Source organism: Thalassophryne amazonica, chromosome 14, assembly GCF_902500255.1.
Source record: "Thalassophryne amazonica chromosome 14, fThaAma1.1, whole genome shotgun sequence".
Taxonomy (NCBI): Eukaryota; Metazoa; Chordata; class Actinopteri; order Batrachoidiformes; family Batrachoididae; genus Thalassophryne; species Thalassophryne amazonica.
In genome coordinates this window covers 48564767-48583869 of record NC_047116.1, presented here as the reverse complement: position 1 = coordinate 48583869, position 19103 = coordinate 48564767, and the positions used below count along the sequence as shown (strand labels likewise).

The following is a 19103-nucleotide window of genomic DNA, read 5'->3' as shown; positions in this document are numbered from 1 at the left end:
TCAATTAGGGAATAAGCCTGTTGTATCTGATGATTTGTGGACGTTAATGCTGGATTTTACGGTTGCAAATTGAGCAAAACCGTCGCCGGTAAAACAGCTATTTGTGAACATAAAAATGAAATTGGATTAGAATTCTAATTAAAGTTTGCCCAAGTTTTAATTACACACAAAAAGGATGTTCGCCTGCATACACATACGATTTAGTCATTAAAACAAACTGTAGTGCTTGAGCTTTTGAGACTGATTTTGAGTGTTGCAATTTATCTAAGGAGGGTGACATTTTTAATTGTATTTTTTTATTTATAAAATTACCAATATAGGGTGTTCGCATAATTTTGTGTACTGACTCTGAAGGAGTTTAATTCAAGACAGAATATGGTTTCATGGCTACCTAAAACTAGTAATACCATAATATGTCTTCAATTCAATGTGCATGTAACGTAATTGCCAACTCTGATAGCAAATTACATTTCATGTTTCTCCTTCTTCTCCGACTGAAGAAGGAGATGCATGCAATATAACGTGGAAGGACTCCTTCTTCTCCAACTGACAAAAGAGTCCTTCCGGGATATGTTATTATCTTGGAGGACTACAGAGGCAGTTGCAAGGTACCGACAGGCCAGAAGGGCAGCAGCCTCTGCTGTGGGAGAAGCAAAGCAGCTAGTGTGGGAGGTGTTTGGCGCAACCATGGAGAAGGACTTTCGGTCGGCACCAAGGTGCTTCTGGAAGACCATGAAAATGGGAAACCATCCAAGCTGTCTACAGTAAGGATGTGACTCTGTTGACCTCAAACAGGATGTAATCCACCGCTGGAAGGAACACTTTGAGGAACTCTTGCATCAGACCAGAGAGCCCACTATAGTAGGGGCAGAGTTGGAAGCTGATGGAGGATCTTCATCACTTTCCCTGGTGGAAGTCACTGAGGTAGTCAAACAACTCCACAGTGGCAAGGCCCCGGGGGTTGATGATATCCGTACAGAAATGCTGAAGGCTCTGTGTGTGGAGGGATCATCTTGGATGAGATGTCTCTTCAATATTGCATTGAAGTCTGGGGCGGTGCCTAAGGAGTGGCAAACTGGAGTGGTGGTCGCCATGTTTAAAAAAGGGGACCAGAGCGTGTGTGCCAATTACAGGGGCATCACACTACTCAGCCTCCCTGATATAGTCTACTCCAGGGTGGTGGAAAGGAGGGTTCGGCTGATAGTCAAACCCCTGATTGAAGAGGAACAGTGTGGGTTCCGTCCTGGTCGTGGAACAACCGACCAGATCTTCACTCTCACAAGGATCCTGGAGGGTACCTGGGTGTATGCCCATCCATTCTACATGTGTTTTGTGGACTTGAAGAAGGCGTATGATCGGGTACACCGGGAGATACTGTGGGAGGTGCTGCAGGAGTATGGATTGAGGGGGTCCCTTCTCAGGACCATACAATCTCTGTACTGCCATGCGAGAGCTGTGTTCGGGTGCTCAGCAGTAAGTCGGACTCATTTCCGGTGGGGGTTGGTGTCCGCCAGGGTCACCAATCCTGTTTGTGATATTCATAGTCAGGATATAGAGGTGTAGTCTGCGGGAGGAGGATTTCCAGTTTAGTGGGCCCTGGGTCTCATCACTGCTTTTTGCAGATGATGTGGTCCTGTTGGGTTCATCAGCCTGTGACCTCCAGCACTCACGGGATCGGTTCACAGCCGAGTGTGAAGTGGCTAGGATGAGGATCAGCACCTCTAAATCTGAGGCCATGGTTCTCAGCAGGAAACCTCAGGGTCTTGTTCATGAGTGAGGGGACAATGGAGTGTGAGACTGGCCGGAGAATCAACACAACAAGGGCAGTATTGTATTTGCTCTGCCATACTGTTGTGACGAAAAGGGAGCTGAGCCAAAAAGCGAAGCTCTTGATCTACTGGTCAATCTTTGTTCCTACTCTCACCTATGGTCATGAGGGGTGGATCATGACTGATAAGCAGTTAAAGATGAGTGATAAATAAATGACACATTACATATGGCTTTGAAGTACAGTTGTGAACACAAGTTTACCTACAAGTGAAAAAGTCCTATTACAGTTCAGTAATGCCCGTGTTTATACAGAGAACTGCAGCATAAAGCGGATGACAGCGTAGTACTCCCCCTGGACAGGACACCAGTCCATCACAATCGACTTCCCCAGTCAAGGGGAAGTAACCCATTAATAGCTCAATGAACGAGAACAATGTAGATAAACTGTCTTGTTTCAGGACACAAACAAGTGGCTTAACTGGGAATCAAACACAGATCCATTTTGGCAGTCTGAGTCACATTAGCTACAAGAGCCAGAGGCAAAGAAAGAATGGGCATTTTACAGTAACAAGAAACAAGTGGTCACTATGTCGCCAGCTTGACAGAGCCAAAAATCTGACATTGTGAATTAAAACTAAAATAAGTCTAGCATGTAACAGCTATTTTCAAATAACTCTATATGGAAAAAGTAGACAATTTAACTGAATTAACACACACCAAAAAAAGGAATATGTGCAGTTGCAGACAACTGAGTTCTAAGGTTTTTAGCCAAGGTGTATATAAACTTTCCTCCACAACTGTAGTTAATAAAATACGTATGTCTTTGAATGAAATCAGGAGCCCATAAGAGTTTTTATGCTTGAATATTTAGTGTAGTTGACAACAATTGCACCACAACAACTGCGTCATGATCTGCAACAACAAAATGCAGCTCCAGATTATTTTGGGGTTGGAATCCATGTGAAGAGTGTCAGTATTGTCACACTTTGGATAAGAGTTGTTCTCAGCAAAGATGTGAGTGCGATCTGGCCTACCTGGGTTCTGACATTTGTGCTGGCACTCCATCATGCTCCTGAAATTGTTGGCATTACCAAAGCAGCCTCCATAAAAGAAATGTTTGCATTTCTGACTCCTGGTGTCATAGAAGTAGCGTGTCAAAAGCCCTCGGCAAGGGCCAGGAGCTTCCCCTAAATGACAAGGGTTCTTGTCAGCTACAAAAAAATGAGAGAGAGAGAAAAAAAAACAAAAAAAAAAAAACAGTCAAACCAACACACTCTTTCAGGGGTTGAAAAACTCACAATCAGTTTAATTATTCAGCCTGTTAAATCAGTAACGAAGGACATAAATACTGTTCAGCGTCTTTACTTGTCTGTACACATCAGTGGGTATGTCAGTTAATAACAGGACATATTCAGGCATGGTTTAAAATGTAAAAACTGATTATGTTTGCTGCTGACTCTGTTGAACTTGTAGAATGTGTGTCTCATGCACTGTAAGTCTGACAAATGAGAGAAGAACAAAACAAACTGCCGCCACAGCCGTCTTTCACATCTTCATGTTTGGTTTGAATTGATCAATGATGGTTTATACGCTCTGTTCATTTTGTTCTCATCAAAAATTGCTTCAGTGACTCTGACAGTGACTTTCGAAAAAAAAAAAAAAAGCAATGAAAGCAAAATTGCATCACATGTCAGCGCTTCAAATTTTTTTTTTTTGTTTTGTTTTTTGCTGTGAAAACATTTAAATTGAGCTGATCAGTGAAGCAGATCAAGGACCTTTAAAAAAAAAAAAAGAAAAGAAATATCTTCTGACAAAACAAAGGTACACCTGTTCAACTGGTCATTAAAGCAATATCCAGCCAGCCAATCATGTGATGGAAAGCCAATGAATTTAGGCATGTAGACATGGTCAAGAAGCTCTGAATCATTCAGTGAGGAGTGGACCAGCGAGATTGATCACTGGTACACCGGGGGGGTCTTTACTGTGGAAATTTGGTCACCCATCTACAGGGACTTGAAAAATGTATGATAGCCATACCAGAATGGTAGCTGCATGTCTGCATGTCTTTATATATATGTTATTTATATTTGGACCAAATTTGACTGAATGCTATAGGGTTATGGGGTTTTAAAAAGTGACACACAATTTCAGGAGTAACTTTAAATATTGATCTCTGTACAAACTGAAATGGCCCTTTGTCAGCATTTTTACCCCATAACTCAATGATATTCACTCACAGATGCTCTGAACCCTTTATCATCAGTCAAACAATGTGGTAATGTTTTTCAATATGACTGGAGCATTTTTAAATGTTAATCCCTGTGTAATCCTTCAACACCTACCACCACGGGATGGTCATCATATATAAATATTAACTAGGGATGTGTGCCTAGCAAATTATAGGTGGAAAGTTTTTGCCACTCTAGGTGGCAGTGACACGGGTCTGACAGGATCTGCCCCAAGGCCTTTTATTTGTGTGAAAATGCCTCCGAGGTCACAGAATGGCCAGACTGGTGCAACCTCATAATTAAAATAATGACTTGTTACAACATATCAAATGTTAAAGAAGACGGGCTACAGCAGCAGAAAAAACACATCAAGTGTCAGTTTTGAGTGAGTGAGTATAAGAGAAATTGTGGAGAGCTGGGCATGTCCCAACTTGTCCTCTGACACTCCAAAACGGAGGTGTTCTTTGTCTTGCTCCGTCAGCGAATCCGTCGTGACGCGCGAAGCCTCCGCGTGGCTTTCCATGACAAAATCTCTTGTTAAAAGTGAAATCAGCCGGAAAATGGCTGATGTCCAGCTCTTGTGATAACCAGAGAAATTGCACACGACGGTCCCGGATCCACACAGCCATCCGTTTAGAAATGATGTGGTGGTTTCTGCCTCTCGATGGCGGCTCGGAGCGCGGCGTGCCGTGCGCCATTGTGGGCCGTCCTTAAAGCGGTAGTAACACTCCTTAATCTCTGTGAAGCCCATAAAATTTTCACCGAAAGCCATCTGAATTTTCCGAATCGTTTCCAGCTGCCTGTCTCTAACAGTTTCTGAAAAAATTCTGATGGAACAAAGCCCAAATCATTCCGCCATTTCCTCGCAATGAAAAAACGATGAGAGGGGTGGACCAGTGCTCACTCAAAGCCTGCCCACAGGCGAATGACGCAACCAACAGGCGTGAAAAAACTCACGCATGCGCACGAAGGTTCAAGCTTGGCTGACGTAAAAACATATGAATCAAATCCATATGTTTTTTGCATAAAATAAAAAGGTTGGATACTTTTCTAACAGACTTCGTACATGTGCATAGGCTCCAACAAAACCATTATTCATCCAAGAAACACAAAAACAAGCCAGATGAGCTTCAGGCCCTCAAAAAAAAATAAATAAATAAATAAATAAAATAAATAAATAAATAAATAATTTTGAGTTTCAAAAATATGAAACACTTTGCAGCAGCTGGCCACTTGGTCATATTTCTTTCTGCCTCCCCAGTGGCACAGTGATAGTTCCACGCTAGTCAGGATTTGGCTACAGCTTCACTCCCAAACTCCCTGTGCAAGATGAAAAGTTAACACTCCCCCCCCCCCCCCCCCACCACAAACTTTCTCATGTTCCCTCGTCTCTGGTGATCTGTATTCCCTTCTCTGCCACACACATTTTTCCTCCACTTTCTTCTAGTACATTTATGCAACCTCCTACGTCAACTCTTAATCTTGGTGTTGCACGTCTGAGTGGTCACTGCGTATCACCCTGGAGTCTGGTAGAAGTGAAATGCTGTCTGAGCACTGCAGTGGTTTGTAGTGGTAATGAGTGTGATTTTATTGCTTAATAACATTTCAAAACTGCATTTCCTTATGTGCTAATTATTTTTAAAGTCACTCTTTATGGTTGGAAAATTCAATCATGATGTAACAATATAGTAATATTATTCATTTGCATAATTTTGCTGTGTTTTTTTTAAATATGTTTATAATTAAATTAAATTTCAAATACTAATTGATTCCTGGAACTGCGACAGATGGGTGTCCTTTCTGGGGTGTGCCCCACCTCACGCCCTATGGCTGCTGGGATAGTCTTCAGCCCCCCAACCCTTGATAGGAGTAAGCAGGTATAGAAAATGAATGAATGAATAATTGATTCCTGGAAGACATTTTTAGTACAGTGGCTGAATGTGCAAACCCATGTGTGTCTTACAAAACACAACCATTGACATTGTAATTCACTCATCCACAATTACCATCCAACTGGTTATGTGTTGTGAATGGACTGCATTTTTCGATCTGCATCAGATGCTCAAAGCCTTTTATACATCAATGCTTCACATTCACCCCGATGTCAGGCTGCTGCCATGCAAGGCGTCCACTACCCACCGGGAGCAACTAGGGGATTAAGAACCTTGCCCAAGGGCCCTTAGTGATTTTCTGGTCAGGCTGGGAATTTAACCGAGGACCCTCTGGTCTAAAGCCCAGCACTTAACCACTAGACCATCAACTCCCCTGATGTGTGTTATGTGCCCTTTACAGGATTATCTGATTATTTGCTGTTGATAATCTCATCCTCTAAGGCTGCCATCGCATGCACAATAATCACAGTTTCAGTCAACTTTGGTATACACTATGTATATTGTAATTCAATCTTTATTTAGTGCAGGTGGAAAAGTGGTATTTTGGCAATATCTGTAATACATGAAACTTCAGGCCAAAAATGGCACCAATTCTTCTCATTCGTTTTCAAATTGCACCTGTTGTTATATGGCTGGGAGGGCCTGGCTGCCGGTTTGTTTGTCTTTTGGTTTCCTCCCAGGTGGCGTGCATTTGGGACTGAGTGGCTGTGTTGCTGAGGCTGTCAGGACCTCACCCTGATCACCTGCGACTCGTCAGGACTCACAGCTGTGGTGCATCTGGATGGATTGGAACATGTTGGCATTTAAGACTGGAGTGCACAGTGTGTATTTGCCAGAGACTCGACCTTGTGACCAGACGGGTGAGATCGTCGTCTTGGGAGCCATCTCATCAACAGCGGATGCTGAGAACGTCCAGGTTTGATGCACAGTCTGTGAAAGAGGAGGGGGTGAGGTCTCACGCTCGTCAGCACACTTCCTGAGACTCGGTTGTTGCGGCCACCTGGGGGGTGTCGGCGGGGTCCTTGGGTCCGAAACAGCTTCTGGCTCCGGACCGTTAGCGCTGCTGGGAGCGCACCACACCAGGCCGCACCTTTTGTTATTATCACTGTTATGTATTAAATTCAGTTAGCCTTTGAACCGTGCTCTGCTTATTTCATACTGGGTCCTTCAAACGCTGGTCGGTTCTCCGAGCTGCGTCCGACACATAACAGTAGTCTCTGGCCAAACATCACGGACCCAGCGGTAGCAGAGACGGTAATGCGCCGGGAAGGCGGCAGCAGACGTTCAGTGGTTATCCGGATCAGTTGCGGGGCTCTCCGCCCGGAAGGTGCGTGTTTAAGCCCCATTACTGGATACTGATTTGTGCTCTCTTGCAGCCGTGTTCCTGTGTTGTGCCTTATCCGTGGGTCGTGGTGGAGTGTGACTGGCGACGGCTTCGCGTCACGCTCCGACCGGATAAGAGGTGTAAACGGGAGCTGCAAGAGTGCGTTTGTAATGGGTTCACGCGCACGGCGGAGCTCTGTTAGCACGGGTCGCTGGGCTTCCTGTGTTACAGTCGTAGCCCCGTTTCCCCGGACAAAGGTAACTACTGCGTCTGTTGTATCAGCTCCGGCGTTATTTAGTTGAGCACATTTTGGTTGTGTGTTGCACACAGCTGTGCACATAAGAGCAGCTCGTTTGTTTTTTCTGTCGCCAAAGGGGTTTTTTCATTTTTTGCACTCTGGCTCCCCCTTGTGGTGACTGAATCACGTTACCGTCAAGCTCTTGAGTAGGAACAGGTGTGTTCCATTTGGTTGAGCTTGACGGTATAACTCACTGATTTGTTTTGTGTTAGTTCATTTTGTTTGGGTGTTTTTTGAGTTGGTTTTTGTGTGGGATTTTATTTTTTTGTTGTCCACTATTTGTCTGGGGGTGTGACCCTGTAGCCTTTGCAAAAAAAAAAAAACCACACAAACAGGGACCCAAACAACTGTGTGTTGGTCTGTTTGTTTTTTCTTTTGTTTCTTTTTGTTTCACATCCCCAGGGTTGGATGGACCGGTCCCCTGGGGGGGTGATGGGGTTGGTACTTGGGTTGTTTTTTCTTTTTGTTTTTTGTTATGCCCTCTCTTCTCCTCTGACTCCAGCCGGGTGTGCCGTAGTGTCGGCATTGCTGGAGGGGTGCAGTTAGGTTGTGCTGGGCGTTTCCCAGGTGGCCTCTGCACCCGGGAGGGGAGGGGGGGGTTTGGGGGTATTTTTTGTTTCCCCCCCCCCCAGTTTCCGCCCTCAGGGTTTGACTGTGGTGTCCTCTGGGGGGGAAAGGGCGTTGGGTCCATCTAGCCGTGGACGGCCGGGGCTGGGTCCATTAGTCATGAGGGGAGGCGTCTCCTGGGGTTGACGAGTGGTCCTCTGGGAGGCGCTGGTAGTCCCCGTGGGTGACGTTGGATCCCAGAGGGACCTCGGCCGTGGTTATTACTCCTGGAGCTGGCGGGTGGCCCTCTGGGGGGTGTTGGTCCCTTCGTGTCGTTTGGGGGGGAGGAGGGGGGGTATTTTGGCATTTTTGTTTGTGAGCTCAAATTTGGGTTGTTTTTCTTTTCTCCCCTTCCCTAGGGTTTGATGGGACGGTCCCCTGGGGAGGGGGGGGTGTTTTGGTTGTTTTGTTTTATGACTAATCACACATGTTTGGTTAAAGGCTGACCGCACAGGTGTAGGAACTCCTGGCCACACCTGTGCTAAGACTGTCAGAAACAAGGGCAAAGATGCAGCCAGTTCAACCAGTCTGTTGGAGGATGAACGCAGACGCGGTTTCCAGCCATGGTCCCTGGAGGGGGGTGTTTCTCCTGGGCCAGGTGTGTGTGGTCGCCGGGAGGCTTCCCGTGAGGGTGGGGTACTGTTATATGGCTGGGAGGGCCTGGCTGCCGGTTTGTTTGTCTTTTGGTTTCCTCCCAGGTGGCGTGCATTTGGGACTGAGTGGCTGTGTTGCTGAGGCTGTCAGGACCTCACCCTGATCACCTGCGACTCGTCAGGACTCACAGCTGTGGTGCATCTGGATGGATTGGAACATGTTGGCATTTAAGACTGGAGTGCACAGTGTGTATTTGCCAGAGACTCGACCTTGTGACCAGACGGGTGAGATCGTCGTCTTGGGAGCCATCTCATCAACAGCGGATGCTGAGAACGTCCAGGTTTGATGCACAGTCTGTGAAAGAGGAGGGGGTGAGGTCTCACGCTCGTCAGCACACTTCCTGAGACTCGGTTGTTGCGGCCACCTGGGGGGTGTCGGCGGGGTCCTTGGGTCCGAAACAGCTTCTGGCTCCGGACCGTTAGCGCTGCTGGGAGCGCACCACGCCAGGCCGCACCTTTTGTTATTATCACTGTTATGTATTAAATTCAGTTAGCCTTTGAACCGTGCTCTGCTTATTTCATACTGGGTCCTTCAAACGCTGGTCGGTTCTCCGAGCTGCGTCCGACACATAACACCTGTTTTTTATTATTATTATTATTATTATTATTTGCATGAGAACAACAGCTTGCCAGTATGTAACCCTAATCCACAATTTAGAAATGTATAAATTCATGAAACTTGGAGGTGGTGTCACCGCTTGATTTGAGGCTTAATTTGTAATTAACAGAAACACCAGCCTCAAGCAGCAAAATCAAAGTTTACTTTAATAAGCTTACCTCCAGTCACCAACATGCAGAAAAGACTTAAAGCTTTGGTGGAGAAGCTACATTTTAATAATAAAATGTCCACAAATTAAATTTTTCTTTTTGTAAAATTTATGCTTTGTAAATTATTTTAATGTGTAACATGGGTGAAAATCAGTGAGACACGTCACGACTGAAATGTAGTGTTTAATCAAAACCACAGACTAAAGAAGAATAAAGAAGCTGTTAACAGCCAAGACCCAACTTTTGCAGCTGAAAAATGAAGCAGACATCAAAGTGCCAAAACTTACAGAACCATGAAGGACCACTTGAGGCTGCCTCCAAAACTGAGTCAATCCCCACACACCCCCATATTAAAATGCCCAACTTTACAACTTAGTACAAAAACAGGTTTGGTCACTATAGAGAGTTACCCCATCCATTATAACTGTATGATATGGATAAACTACTGAGCAATTTCAGTCATAAAGTTATGACTAAATTGAGGCATGCTCACTTAAATGACAGCGAGTGTGCTGGACCAACTAGCCATTAGCAGTGGCCATTAGCTGTTGTTGACTGCATAGCGTTTCCTTTCTGAGAGCTAATATTACCAAATATTTTACATAATATGGCTTGCTGTGTGGTTAATTGTACTAATCTAACATTTCTGTGCCACAGTATTTCTGCTGATTAAAATTTTAGTAATTTTAAATTTCTATGTTAGCACCACTGGCACCTTTCATGTATTGATAACTTGGTGACACTAGCTCCACTGAAGGTGCCACAGTTACAGAGGCAGTGTTTCAGATGCAGTTTTGAATACCTGCACCCAAGCCACCCATGAAAACCACTGCCCAGTCCACCAAAATATGCATTAAACAAACACCAGAACCAACGTTAGCCTGCTAGTTTCAGTTTGCTCGGCAACTTGGGGATGTGTGTTTTGGTTTCATTTCTGCCACCTAAGTAATGCCAGTGTTGCCCATGCTACACCTTATTACCCATTTACGGACTGACCGGGGAGTTTGATGGAGTCTAGCACTTCGAAAATGGCAACATGCAGAACCAGCCCATTTGAGCCTCAAGCCAACTTCAGGATACCTATGGGTGACATCACAGAGGGTTTGTCTAGTGTACGTATATGCGTTCTATGTTAGCGACACTTGCACATAAGTGTTGCTTTGCAAAGTGTGTATAAAGACCCGGTCAGACGGCACTTAACGAAGGGTTTCAAAGCCCAAACGAAACAAGAAATCTGGACTTTTGTTGACTTTCGCTGGCAACGTTTAACCTTCACGCAGCTTCGTTCCTGCAGCTGGCACTTCGTCAGGATGTTTAAACTGTTGAAATATTTGAACAAATCCCACTGAAAACCTCAATTCGTTTGTATGTTGTTTTGCTGTTGTTCTTAATGTTAGCTTTTAGTTTGACTTTGTTCGACCAGCTGAATGTTTTTATACAGTACATAAACTGTTTGTGAGTGCTGCTGCTGCATTCATGTACCGTTGAAAATTACAGGGCAAACTCAGCCTGTTTGCTTGGATTTTTTTTTATCTGGGTGGGAGGTCAGCTTCACTGGGCTCAGGCACCTTATATAGGCCAGAATAAATATTTTGTGTGGATACAATTAATTATTTTGCCACAAGCAACTGTTGAATTTGAAACAACAAAAAAGTTGTGTAATTTCCAACAGTACTTGAATGCAGCATCAGCAGCAGCGGCAGTAGTAGCAATCGCCTCCTGTGTGTGCTTATTATTTTTTATTAAATATAATAATATGAGTGTAGGAATGACAATCCAGCCCTTATGTACATGTGGCAACAGGTAGATGATTCAGATGATTATACAAAGAGCTGTTCTGGAAAGCAGAATTCACATTGTGGATCAGTGGCAGCTTGTGGAATGACCGCACATGAGGAGTCAATGCACGGCATTCACACGGACTGATCAATTTACTGCTCTGATATATTCAATCATCTTTACACTTATTCCACCTTTCCCCCATTCCCCCTTTTGACAGTTTTCTATTATAAATCAATATATATGGCTTAATAAAGTAATAGGCTACAGTGATAGAGCAGCACCACGGCACACCAGCGGTTTTTTTTTTATTTTTTTATAATTGGAGCAAGATGGAGCGCGCAGCATGTCGTCAGACAGTGAGGATTCTGATGATGAAGGAGATGATCCCTCTTTTGTTCTGGATGAGAAACCAGAAACCGACATTCGCACAGATCTCCACAGTGAATCAGATCTTGCGCTCTGTTTGCAGTTTCTCCAGGACTCAAGCGCTATGAGCTCCATCCCAGCGCTGTGTCCTGGAACGCAGAGATGCAGACACACACTGCTCCAGCAGTGGCTCCAAGCGCATTTTGTTTAAAGCATGGAGATCAACATCAGCTTCGGTTTAGTTCTGTTCCTCTTTCGTCCCTTTTGCGCTCTTGATTCGCAGGCTATTCGGTGATAAAGCTCGTTCGTCCAGCTTTTCTCAACAAATTGTTATTCATTTTTTATTTTTCCCTTCATTCAGTAATCGTCGTATGCTGTGTGACCGGGCCATAAAGTTTTATGTCCCATCACCTGTGAATAGAACGCAGAACGTTACTGTTTCTGTGTGTTGACACATTCTCATGTATCACACACTAATATCACATGTACCACTATCAGATTAGATCAGCTGATTACATTTTGGTGGTCCTCACAGCAAAAACTAGGATATTAAAAAGGGGAAACCTGAGTTTGCAATACAACTACATATTAACAAGAAACGTCAAATTTAGGGCATTCTCATGCCTGAAGGTTTGAACAAATTCAGGAACAAGGTTTACATTTTTGTTCTGTTTGGGTCCTTTCTTTTGTGGGCACATGTAGTCGCAGACTCTGCTAACTGCTTGCCTTGCTAATCGCAGAGAATTGTAACGATGCAACCACACCAAAGACATTTTTACACACACACACACACACACACCCACACACACACACACACACACACACACACACACACACACACACACACACACACACACACACACACACACACACACACACACACACACACACACACACACACACACACACACCACTCTCAACAGCTGCTTAAGGCCCTGTCACACCTTGATGATTTTGCCAGCCAGTTGTATTAAAAAACACTGGCATAAGTCTAATAAGTTAAGGGTAAGGTTTTTATAAGTTAAGAGCACTTTGAAGCTTGCTGGTGTACGTCCTAATAAGCTGAGCTCCTTGAAAAATTTGGGGTATGTTGAAAATTTTCAACAGATGCCAGCGTGTGACTCATACATCCAACACGTGGTTATAAATTGTAGGTAAGTTATGTGATTGTTGGCACATGTTTCTTGTAATTTACTCATACGTCTAAATACATCCATCAATGATGGCCACTGATTGGCTGAAACCCGCAGTCCTCATGCAGACAGACTGTTTCACTCACACACAGAAAAAAATATAAAGTCTGACCTGTTCATTTCAGTCCAATTCACCATCACAGACTGCCGGACACTTATCCACATAAAGCTCCTGATTTTTTAAAATGACGTCATGGCTGGAAATAGTGTTTTAAAGTAAGTCTCTTAGTGGTTTTTCTGCTGCAGGTGTGTTTCTCAGGGGACGGTGTCATGCTCTGACCACACAGAAGCGCTGCAATGATTTAAACTTTTAAAGCGCCAGTCGACCGTGATCCAATGTGACCATAAAACAACCTGATCAATCAGTGCAATCAGAGCCGAATGAAGGGCTGTGTCTCTTTAAACTTTTAAAGCGCCGTCACTGAGGGTGTGAGCTGTCTGTGATCACACCAACAGATCAGCAGATCATTCAGGTCTGATCACACCTGATCACGGTCGACTGGCACTTTAAAAGTATAAATCATCACAGCATTTCATTATTCAGGTCTGTGATGACCTGATCAGGTCTGATCACACAACAGCGATGGAGCTTTAACAGTTTAAAGAGTCACAGCACTCCATTCATTCATGGCAGTGTTTACCACAGCCAGACGGGTCGACTCATCAGCATTCTGTACATAAAGAAAATGGTCCATCAAGATAAAAATAAAAATAATTAAATAAAGTGTTAAATTACTCGGTTTCTGACCCACACCACACTGTGCAGTACCGACTCAAACCACTCGGTGGAAACGGGGCTGTCGGCATATGCTGGTTAATTGTCAAGGTGTGACAGCTGCATTAATTTATTAGACGTACGCCGCCGTATGCCAGCGTGTTTAATACAGTTGGCAAACGTAGGCTAAATCGTCAAGGTGTGACAGGGCCTTTATAATTGCAACTGATTTTAATGTGGAAGTAGGGTTCTCTCTGGGGTTCAAAAACTGTTTTGACTGTGGCTAACTGGAGGCAGTTTCAATTAGGCCCACATGAAGATGACCATCCACACACTGATTTAAAAGACAAACTGCAAATATGTACTTGTACACACTGAAAATATGACAAGGCATATTCTTTAATATAAGTACTACAGCTTCAATACAGGTCCATTGTGTTTTTAGTGCGGTTTCAATTGACGCTCCTCTGTGCCTCACTCAGACTGCCTGAACCCTGCTGCTCCTTAATACAAGCTGTGTGGTAAGTGGACATGTATATCTGTACATGCTGAGATGTGGTCAGGGGAGGATTAAAGTGGCCATGGGCCCCATATGGCTCCATTTCTGTTTGAGCCCTTAAATCCACATTATAATCACAGAATGTAAGTAACAGTGCTCAATTCAATTATTGTACAAGTATTTCCCAAGCCCACCACTATCCCAAGTATGTCAACATACAGTAGTGTTCAGAATAATAGTAGTGCTATGTGACTAAAATGATTAATCCAGGTTTTGAGTATATGTCTTATTGTTACATGGGAAACAAGGTACCAGTAGATTTAGTAGATTCTCACAAATCCAACAAGACCAAGCATTCATGATATGCACACTCTTAAGGCTATGAAATTGGGCTATTAGTAAAAAAAAGTAGAAATGGGGGTGTTCACAATAATAGCAGTGTGGCATTCAGTCAGTGAGTTCATCAATTTTGTGGAACAAACAGGTTTGAATCAGGTGTCCTCTATGTAAGGATGAAGCCAGCACCTGTTGAACATGCTTTTCTCTTTGAAAGCCTGAGGAAAATGGGACGTTCAAGACATTGTTCAGAAGAACAGCATAGTTTGATTAAAAAGTTGATTGGAGAGGGGAAAACTTATACGCAGGTGCAAAAAATTATATTGGATAGAAGAATAACCAGAATGGCAAAGGCTCACCCACTGATCAGCTCCAGGATGATCAAAGACAGTCTGGAGTTACCTGTAAGAGCTGTGACAGTTAGAAGACGCCTGTGTGAAGCTTATTTATTTGCAAGAATCCCCCGCAAAGTCCCTCTGTTAAATAAAAGACATGTGCAGAAGAGGTTACAATTTGCCAAAGAACACATCAACTGGCCTAAAGAGAAATGGTGTTGTGTGTTGGGGGGTGTGGCTGGATATTTTGGTGTTCTTTTCTTTTCTTTGCTCTCCAGGTGGCATGAGAGCTGATTAGTCTGTGGAGAAGGTGCTGGCTGAAGAATCCTTCACCCTCATCAACATCATGTGCAGCACCTGTGAATGGTGCTCACATGCAACCTTAAAGACTTTCAGCTGAAGCAGATAATTGGATGGCGTTCTGCATTTGAGTCATGTGTGATTCAAGCAGAACTGCCGGGAACTCGACCTTGTGATGTTCGTTTGTGAGACGCTGAGGACCGCGCCTGGGTTTGACACATCGAGCCCGTGAAGCAAGGAAGGGTGAGGGACACATGCTGTCAGCACACATTAAAGGTGATTAAGTGTTTGATTAATTGTTGATAGTAATTTGGTATTTTGTTACACAGTATACTTGAATTGTGATGAGGATTGTGCAGCTTGCTTCTCACTGCTGTGGCATGCGGACAAGTGGTCCTCCACCTGTTGTGAGAAGCTGCTTATTTGCATAAAGCTTAAAATACAGACCTGCATGTGTTGCTGATAGTGTGTGTCTTTTGAAGGATATTAGTTGTAACTGCTAACTTACCTCACCTCTTCTATGCTTCGCAGAGAGTCGGTTTGTCGTGTCCACCTGGGGGGTGTTTGGCGGTGGTAGTGGGTCCAGGAGCGCCGGGCTTCGATCCTTTTGGGCGCTGGAGAGCGTGCCGGCCTTCACTCCACCAGAGGGACGCTATTTCTGTTTTTACACTTTTTATGCACCAGCGGGTGAAATAAATATATTGTTTTTGGAACCGCTTTTCTGGTTATATGTAGCGCTGGGTTCCGTCTGACGCAGGTCCGCTCCTCAACCCGCGTCGACACATAACAAATGGAGGAATATTTTGTGGACTGGTGAGAGTAAAATTGTTCTTTTTGGGTCCAAGGGCCACAGACAGTTTGTGAGATGACCCCCAAACTCTGAATTCAAGCCACAGTTCACAGTGAAGCATGGTGGTGCAAGCATCATGATATGGGCATGTTTCTTCTACTATGGTGTTAGGCCACCCCCTTTTCTTTTTTTGGAACAGCCCCTTTTCTACTTTTTTTTACTAATAGCCCAATTTCATAGCCTTAAGAGTGTGCATATCATGAGTGCTTGGTCTTGTTGGATTTGTGAGAATCTACTGAATCTACTGGTACCTTGTTTCCCATGTAACAATACGAAATATACTCAAAACCTGGATTAATCGTTTTAGTCACATAGCACTACTATTATTCTGAACACTACTGTACTATGAACCAGTTGATGGCCTATGGATTGAAATAGTTAATGCAGCTACTTACTCTTGTATAAGTTCAAAGGTCAGCACAAGTATCTCCTGAGACTGGCCACAATATCAAATATAAAATCATAAATTTGGAAGAGATTTGGATTTCATCAGGATGGAAAGTCTGTGGATGCCAGTAAAGTGAGCATTAGCAACTAGATGAAAGAAAGATAAAAACAAAAGAATGAAACACTTTTTCCCCCAGCCACAACTCACTATGTTCTGTTGTCCATTTTATATCACAGACATGCATGGCTGAAAATATATATTTCACTTCCATTTTGTTCTTGTGTCAAAGGGAAATCATCATAACTGGGGAACTATTATATATAAATATTTTTGCATAATAGCGAAGACACCCACAGGACTCATTTGCAACTCTTCCAATATAGTATATTTTATGTATACTTATATGTTAGGAATGCACCGATAACACTTTTTTTCCAGACTGAGTACAAGTACATACATTTTGGTACTCGTCGATACAGAGTACCGATACGAATACTAAGTGATACCATTACAGTTTTATGATGACTTTGAAAACATGTTTGATTTGTCAGTTGTTCCTTACTGTTTGACTATAACTGCTACCAATATCATTAGCTTTGTTTTTACTCAAACATTTCACTTAAATCATGTAACATCACTTTTTGACTACAACAAATTGTCCTTTAACATTAACCATGTGTTACTTAACTAACATGGCACTGCCAGACATCTCACTGAAATGTAACCTGTGGACTTCAGCACTACAAAAAATACACCACCAGTAAGAAAACTGAACCTGTCCATTGCTAACTATTTATGTCTGTTAGGACTAAAAGCCTTTTTTGAAAATGTGAGGGGCAAATTTATTTTTGATGAAAAGAAGCTTCTCTGTGTTATCAACTTTTTTTTTTAATCTACAACGTGTGACACTGAGTTAAACAGCCTTTCACTCTCATGCTATTTTGTTTTGTTTTTTTACTTTTAATTAAATATGTACCGGTAACATACACAAAAACAAACTGTAACTGTAAGGTGGGACGTGCAATATTGATTAGCACGGCGTGCAAACACAGACAAACACACACACAGTGTTGCACGGCATTTCTGCGACACACAGAGGCAAAACTGAGTAATTTTAACATTATTTCATTTTTTATTTGTAGATCATGGGATAGTTTCCTCACATTCAGACAGAATAGCATGAAGCCTGTGATAACTGAGCTATTAACGAGGAGCAGTGACTCAGATTGCGGCTTGTGGAGGAGAAGCAGAGGTTCCGAACGCAGCATCACAGACATTCCGCACAAGGTTTACACCTGTTGCGGACCGAGCCGGTCTGCCAGCGGCCTGAACACCCACACCAAGGGCTGAAACTCACCAACCTGATGGACAATCTCTGTCACTGAAACTCTAATCTGACTTCTGTTGAAGGAACTGGAGCAAAGTGCCAAAGTCACGGAGGAATGTTTTTCAGCCACACGAGGAATTAAAATATTTTCAGATGTTGTTTTCCAAACTCAAGAGAGTTTGTGTGCATTATTTTTCTTCAAGATCGTATGATGATGAATTCCACTGAAATGAACAGTTAAAATGTTTTATTTACTGAGTGTGTGAATTTACTCCACATGATGGACTATGACTTTCAGCCAATCAATGGACAGCATTGACGGACCTATCTGACTTAGGAGTAAATTACATGAAAGCCTATAAAAATTCAGAAATTAGCCACATTATTGTGAAAGCTGCAGTGTTCAAAACCTATGAAAAAAGTATAGGTTACAGTCTGGAAATTTCGAAGCATGAGTGTGAAAATCCCACATTGAGAGGTTGACATCACACGGCTGTAAAGTGGTATGAGGTCATGAAGTATCAGAGACATTTTATGATTACAAGTACGAGTAAATGCGGGATCGGGCCGTTACCCAATACTGGTACTGGGATCAGTGCATCCCTAATATATTCTACCTCATACATGTTGGCGTCACACCACTTATATTTATTTTACTATAAAGGCATCACATAGCTGATGTTAAAGCTACTCTCAGCATCTTGGCAGGACATCGGGCAGCACAAGTGCCTCATCTTTTAATCACTGATAGGAAAGCTCATAGCAAACACTCTTTTCTCTGAGTATTGATTGTGATCAGCAAACTATCAGCCACATGTTCAGAGTTACTGTTATGTGCAGACGCGAGTTGAGGAGCGCGACCAGCATCTGACTGAACCCAGTGCTAAATAACCAGAAAGCGGTTCCAAAAACAAAACAATTTTATTTTTCTCCCGTGCAATAATTGGTGTACAACATAAATGTGCGTTTGTCTGGCGAGGTGAAGGACGGCGCGCTCTCCAGCGCCCAAATGGATCAAAGCTCGGCGCTTCTGGACCCAGACTCACCGCCGAACACCCCCCAGGTGGATACGACAAACTGACTCTGTGAAGGATGGAAAAGGTGAGGTAAGTCAACAGCTACAACAAATATCCTTCAAAGGCACGCACTATCAGAAACACATTCAGGTCTGAATTTAAGCTTTATGTAAATGAGCAGCTTCTCACAACAGGTGGAGGGTCATCAGTCCGTACGCCACGGCAGTGAGAAGCGAGCTGCACAATTCTCATCAATGTTCAAATATACTGCGTAACAAAATACCAAATTACTGTTAACACTTATTCAGACAATCAATCACCTCTGATGTGTGCTCACAGCATGTGTCCCTCACCCGTCCTCCTTCACAGGCACAATGTGTCAAACCCAGGCGCGGTCCTCAGCGTCTCACAAACGAACGCCACAAGGTTGAGTTCCCGGCAATTCTGTTTGAACCAC

At 43.5% G+C, this 19103-nt stretch overlaps 1 protein-coding gene across 2 annotated transcripts in view; it reads right to left on the bottom strand.

Annotated features, from left to right (window-relative positions):
* The window catches only part of tfpia (tissue factor pathway inhibitor a), a 141718-nt gene that overhangs the window by 13534 nt on the left and 109081 nt on the right, over positions 1-19103 (bottom strand). For both annotated transcript variants that reach the window (XM_034186564.1, XM_034186563.1), the window contains exon 3: positions 2805-2981. In XM_034186564.1, the coding sequence (XP_034042455.1) occupies positions 2805-2981 (177 nt within the window). The remainder of the gene's footprint in view (positions 1-2804; positions 2982-19103) is intronic.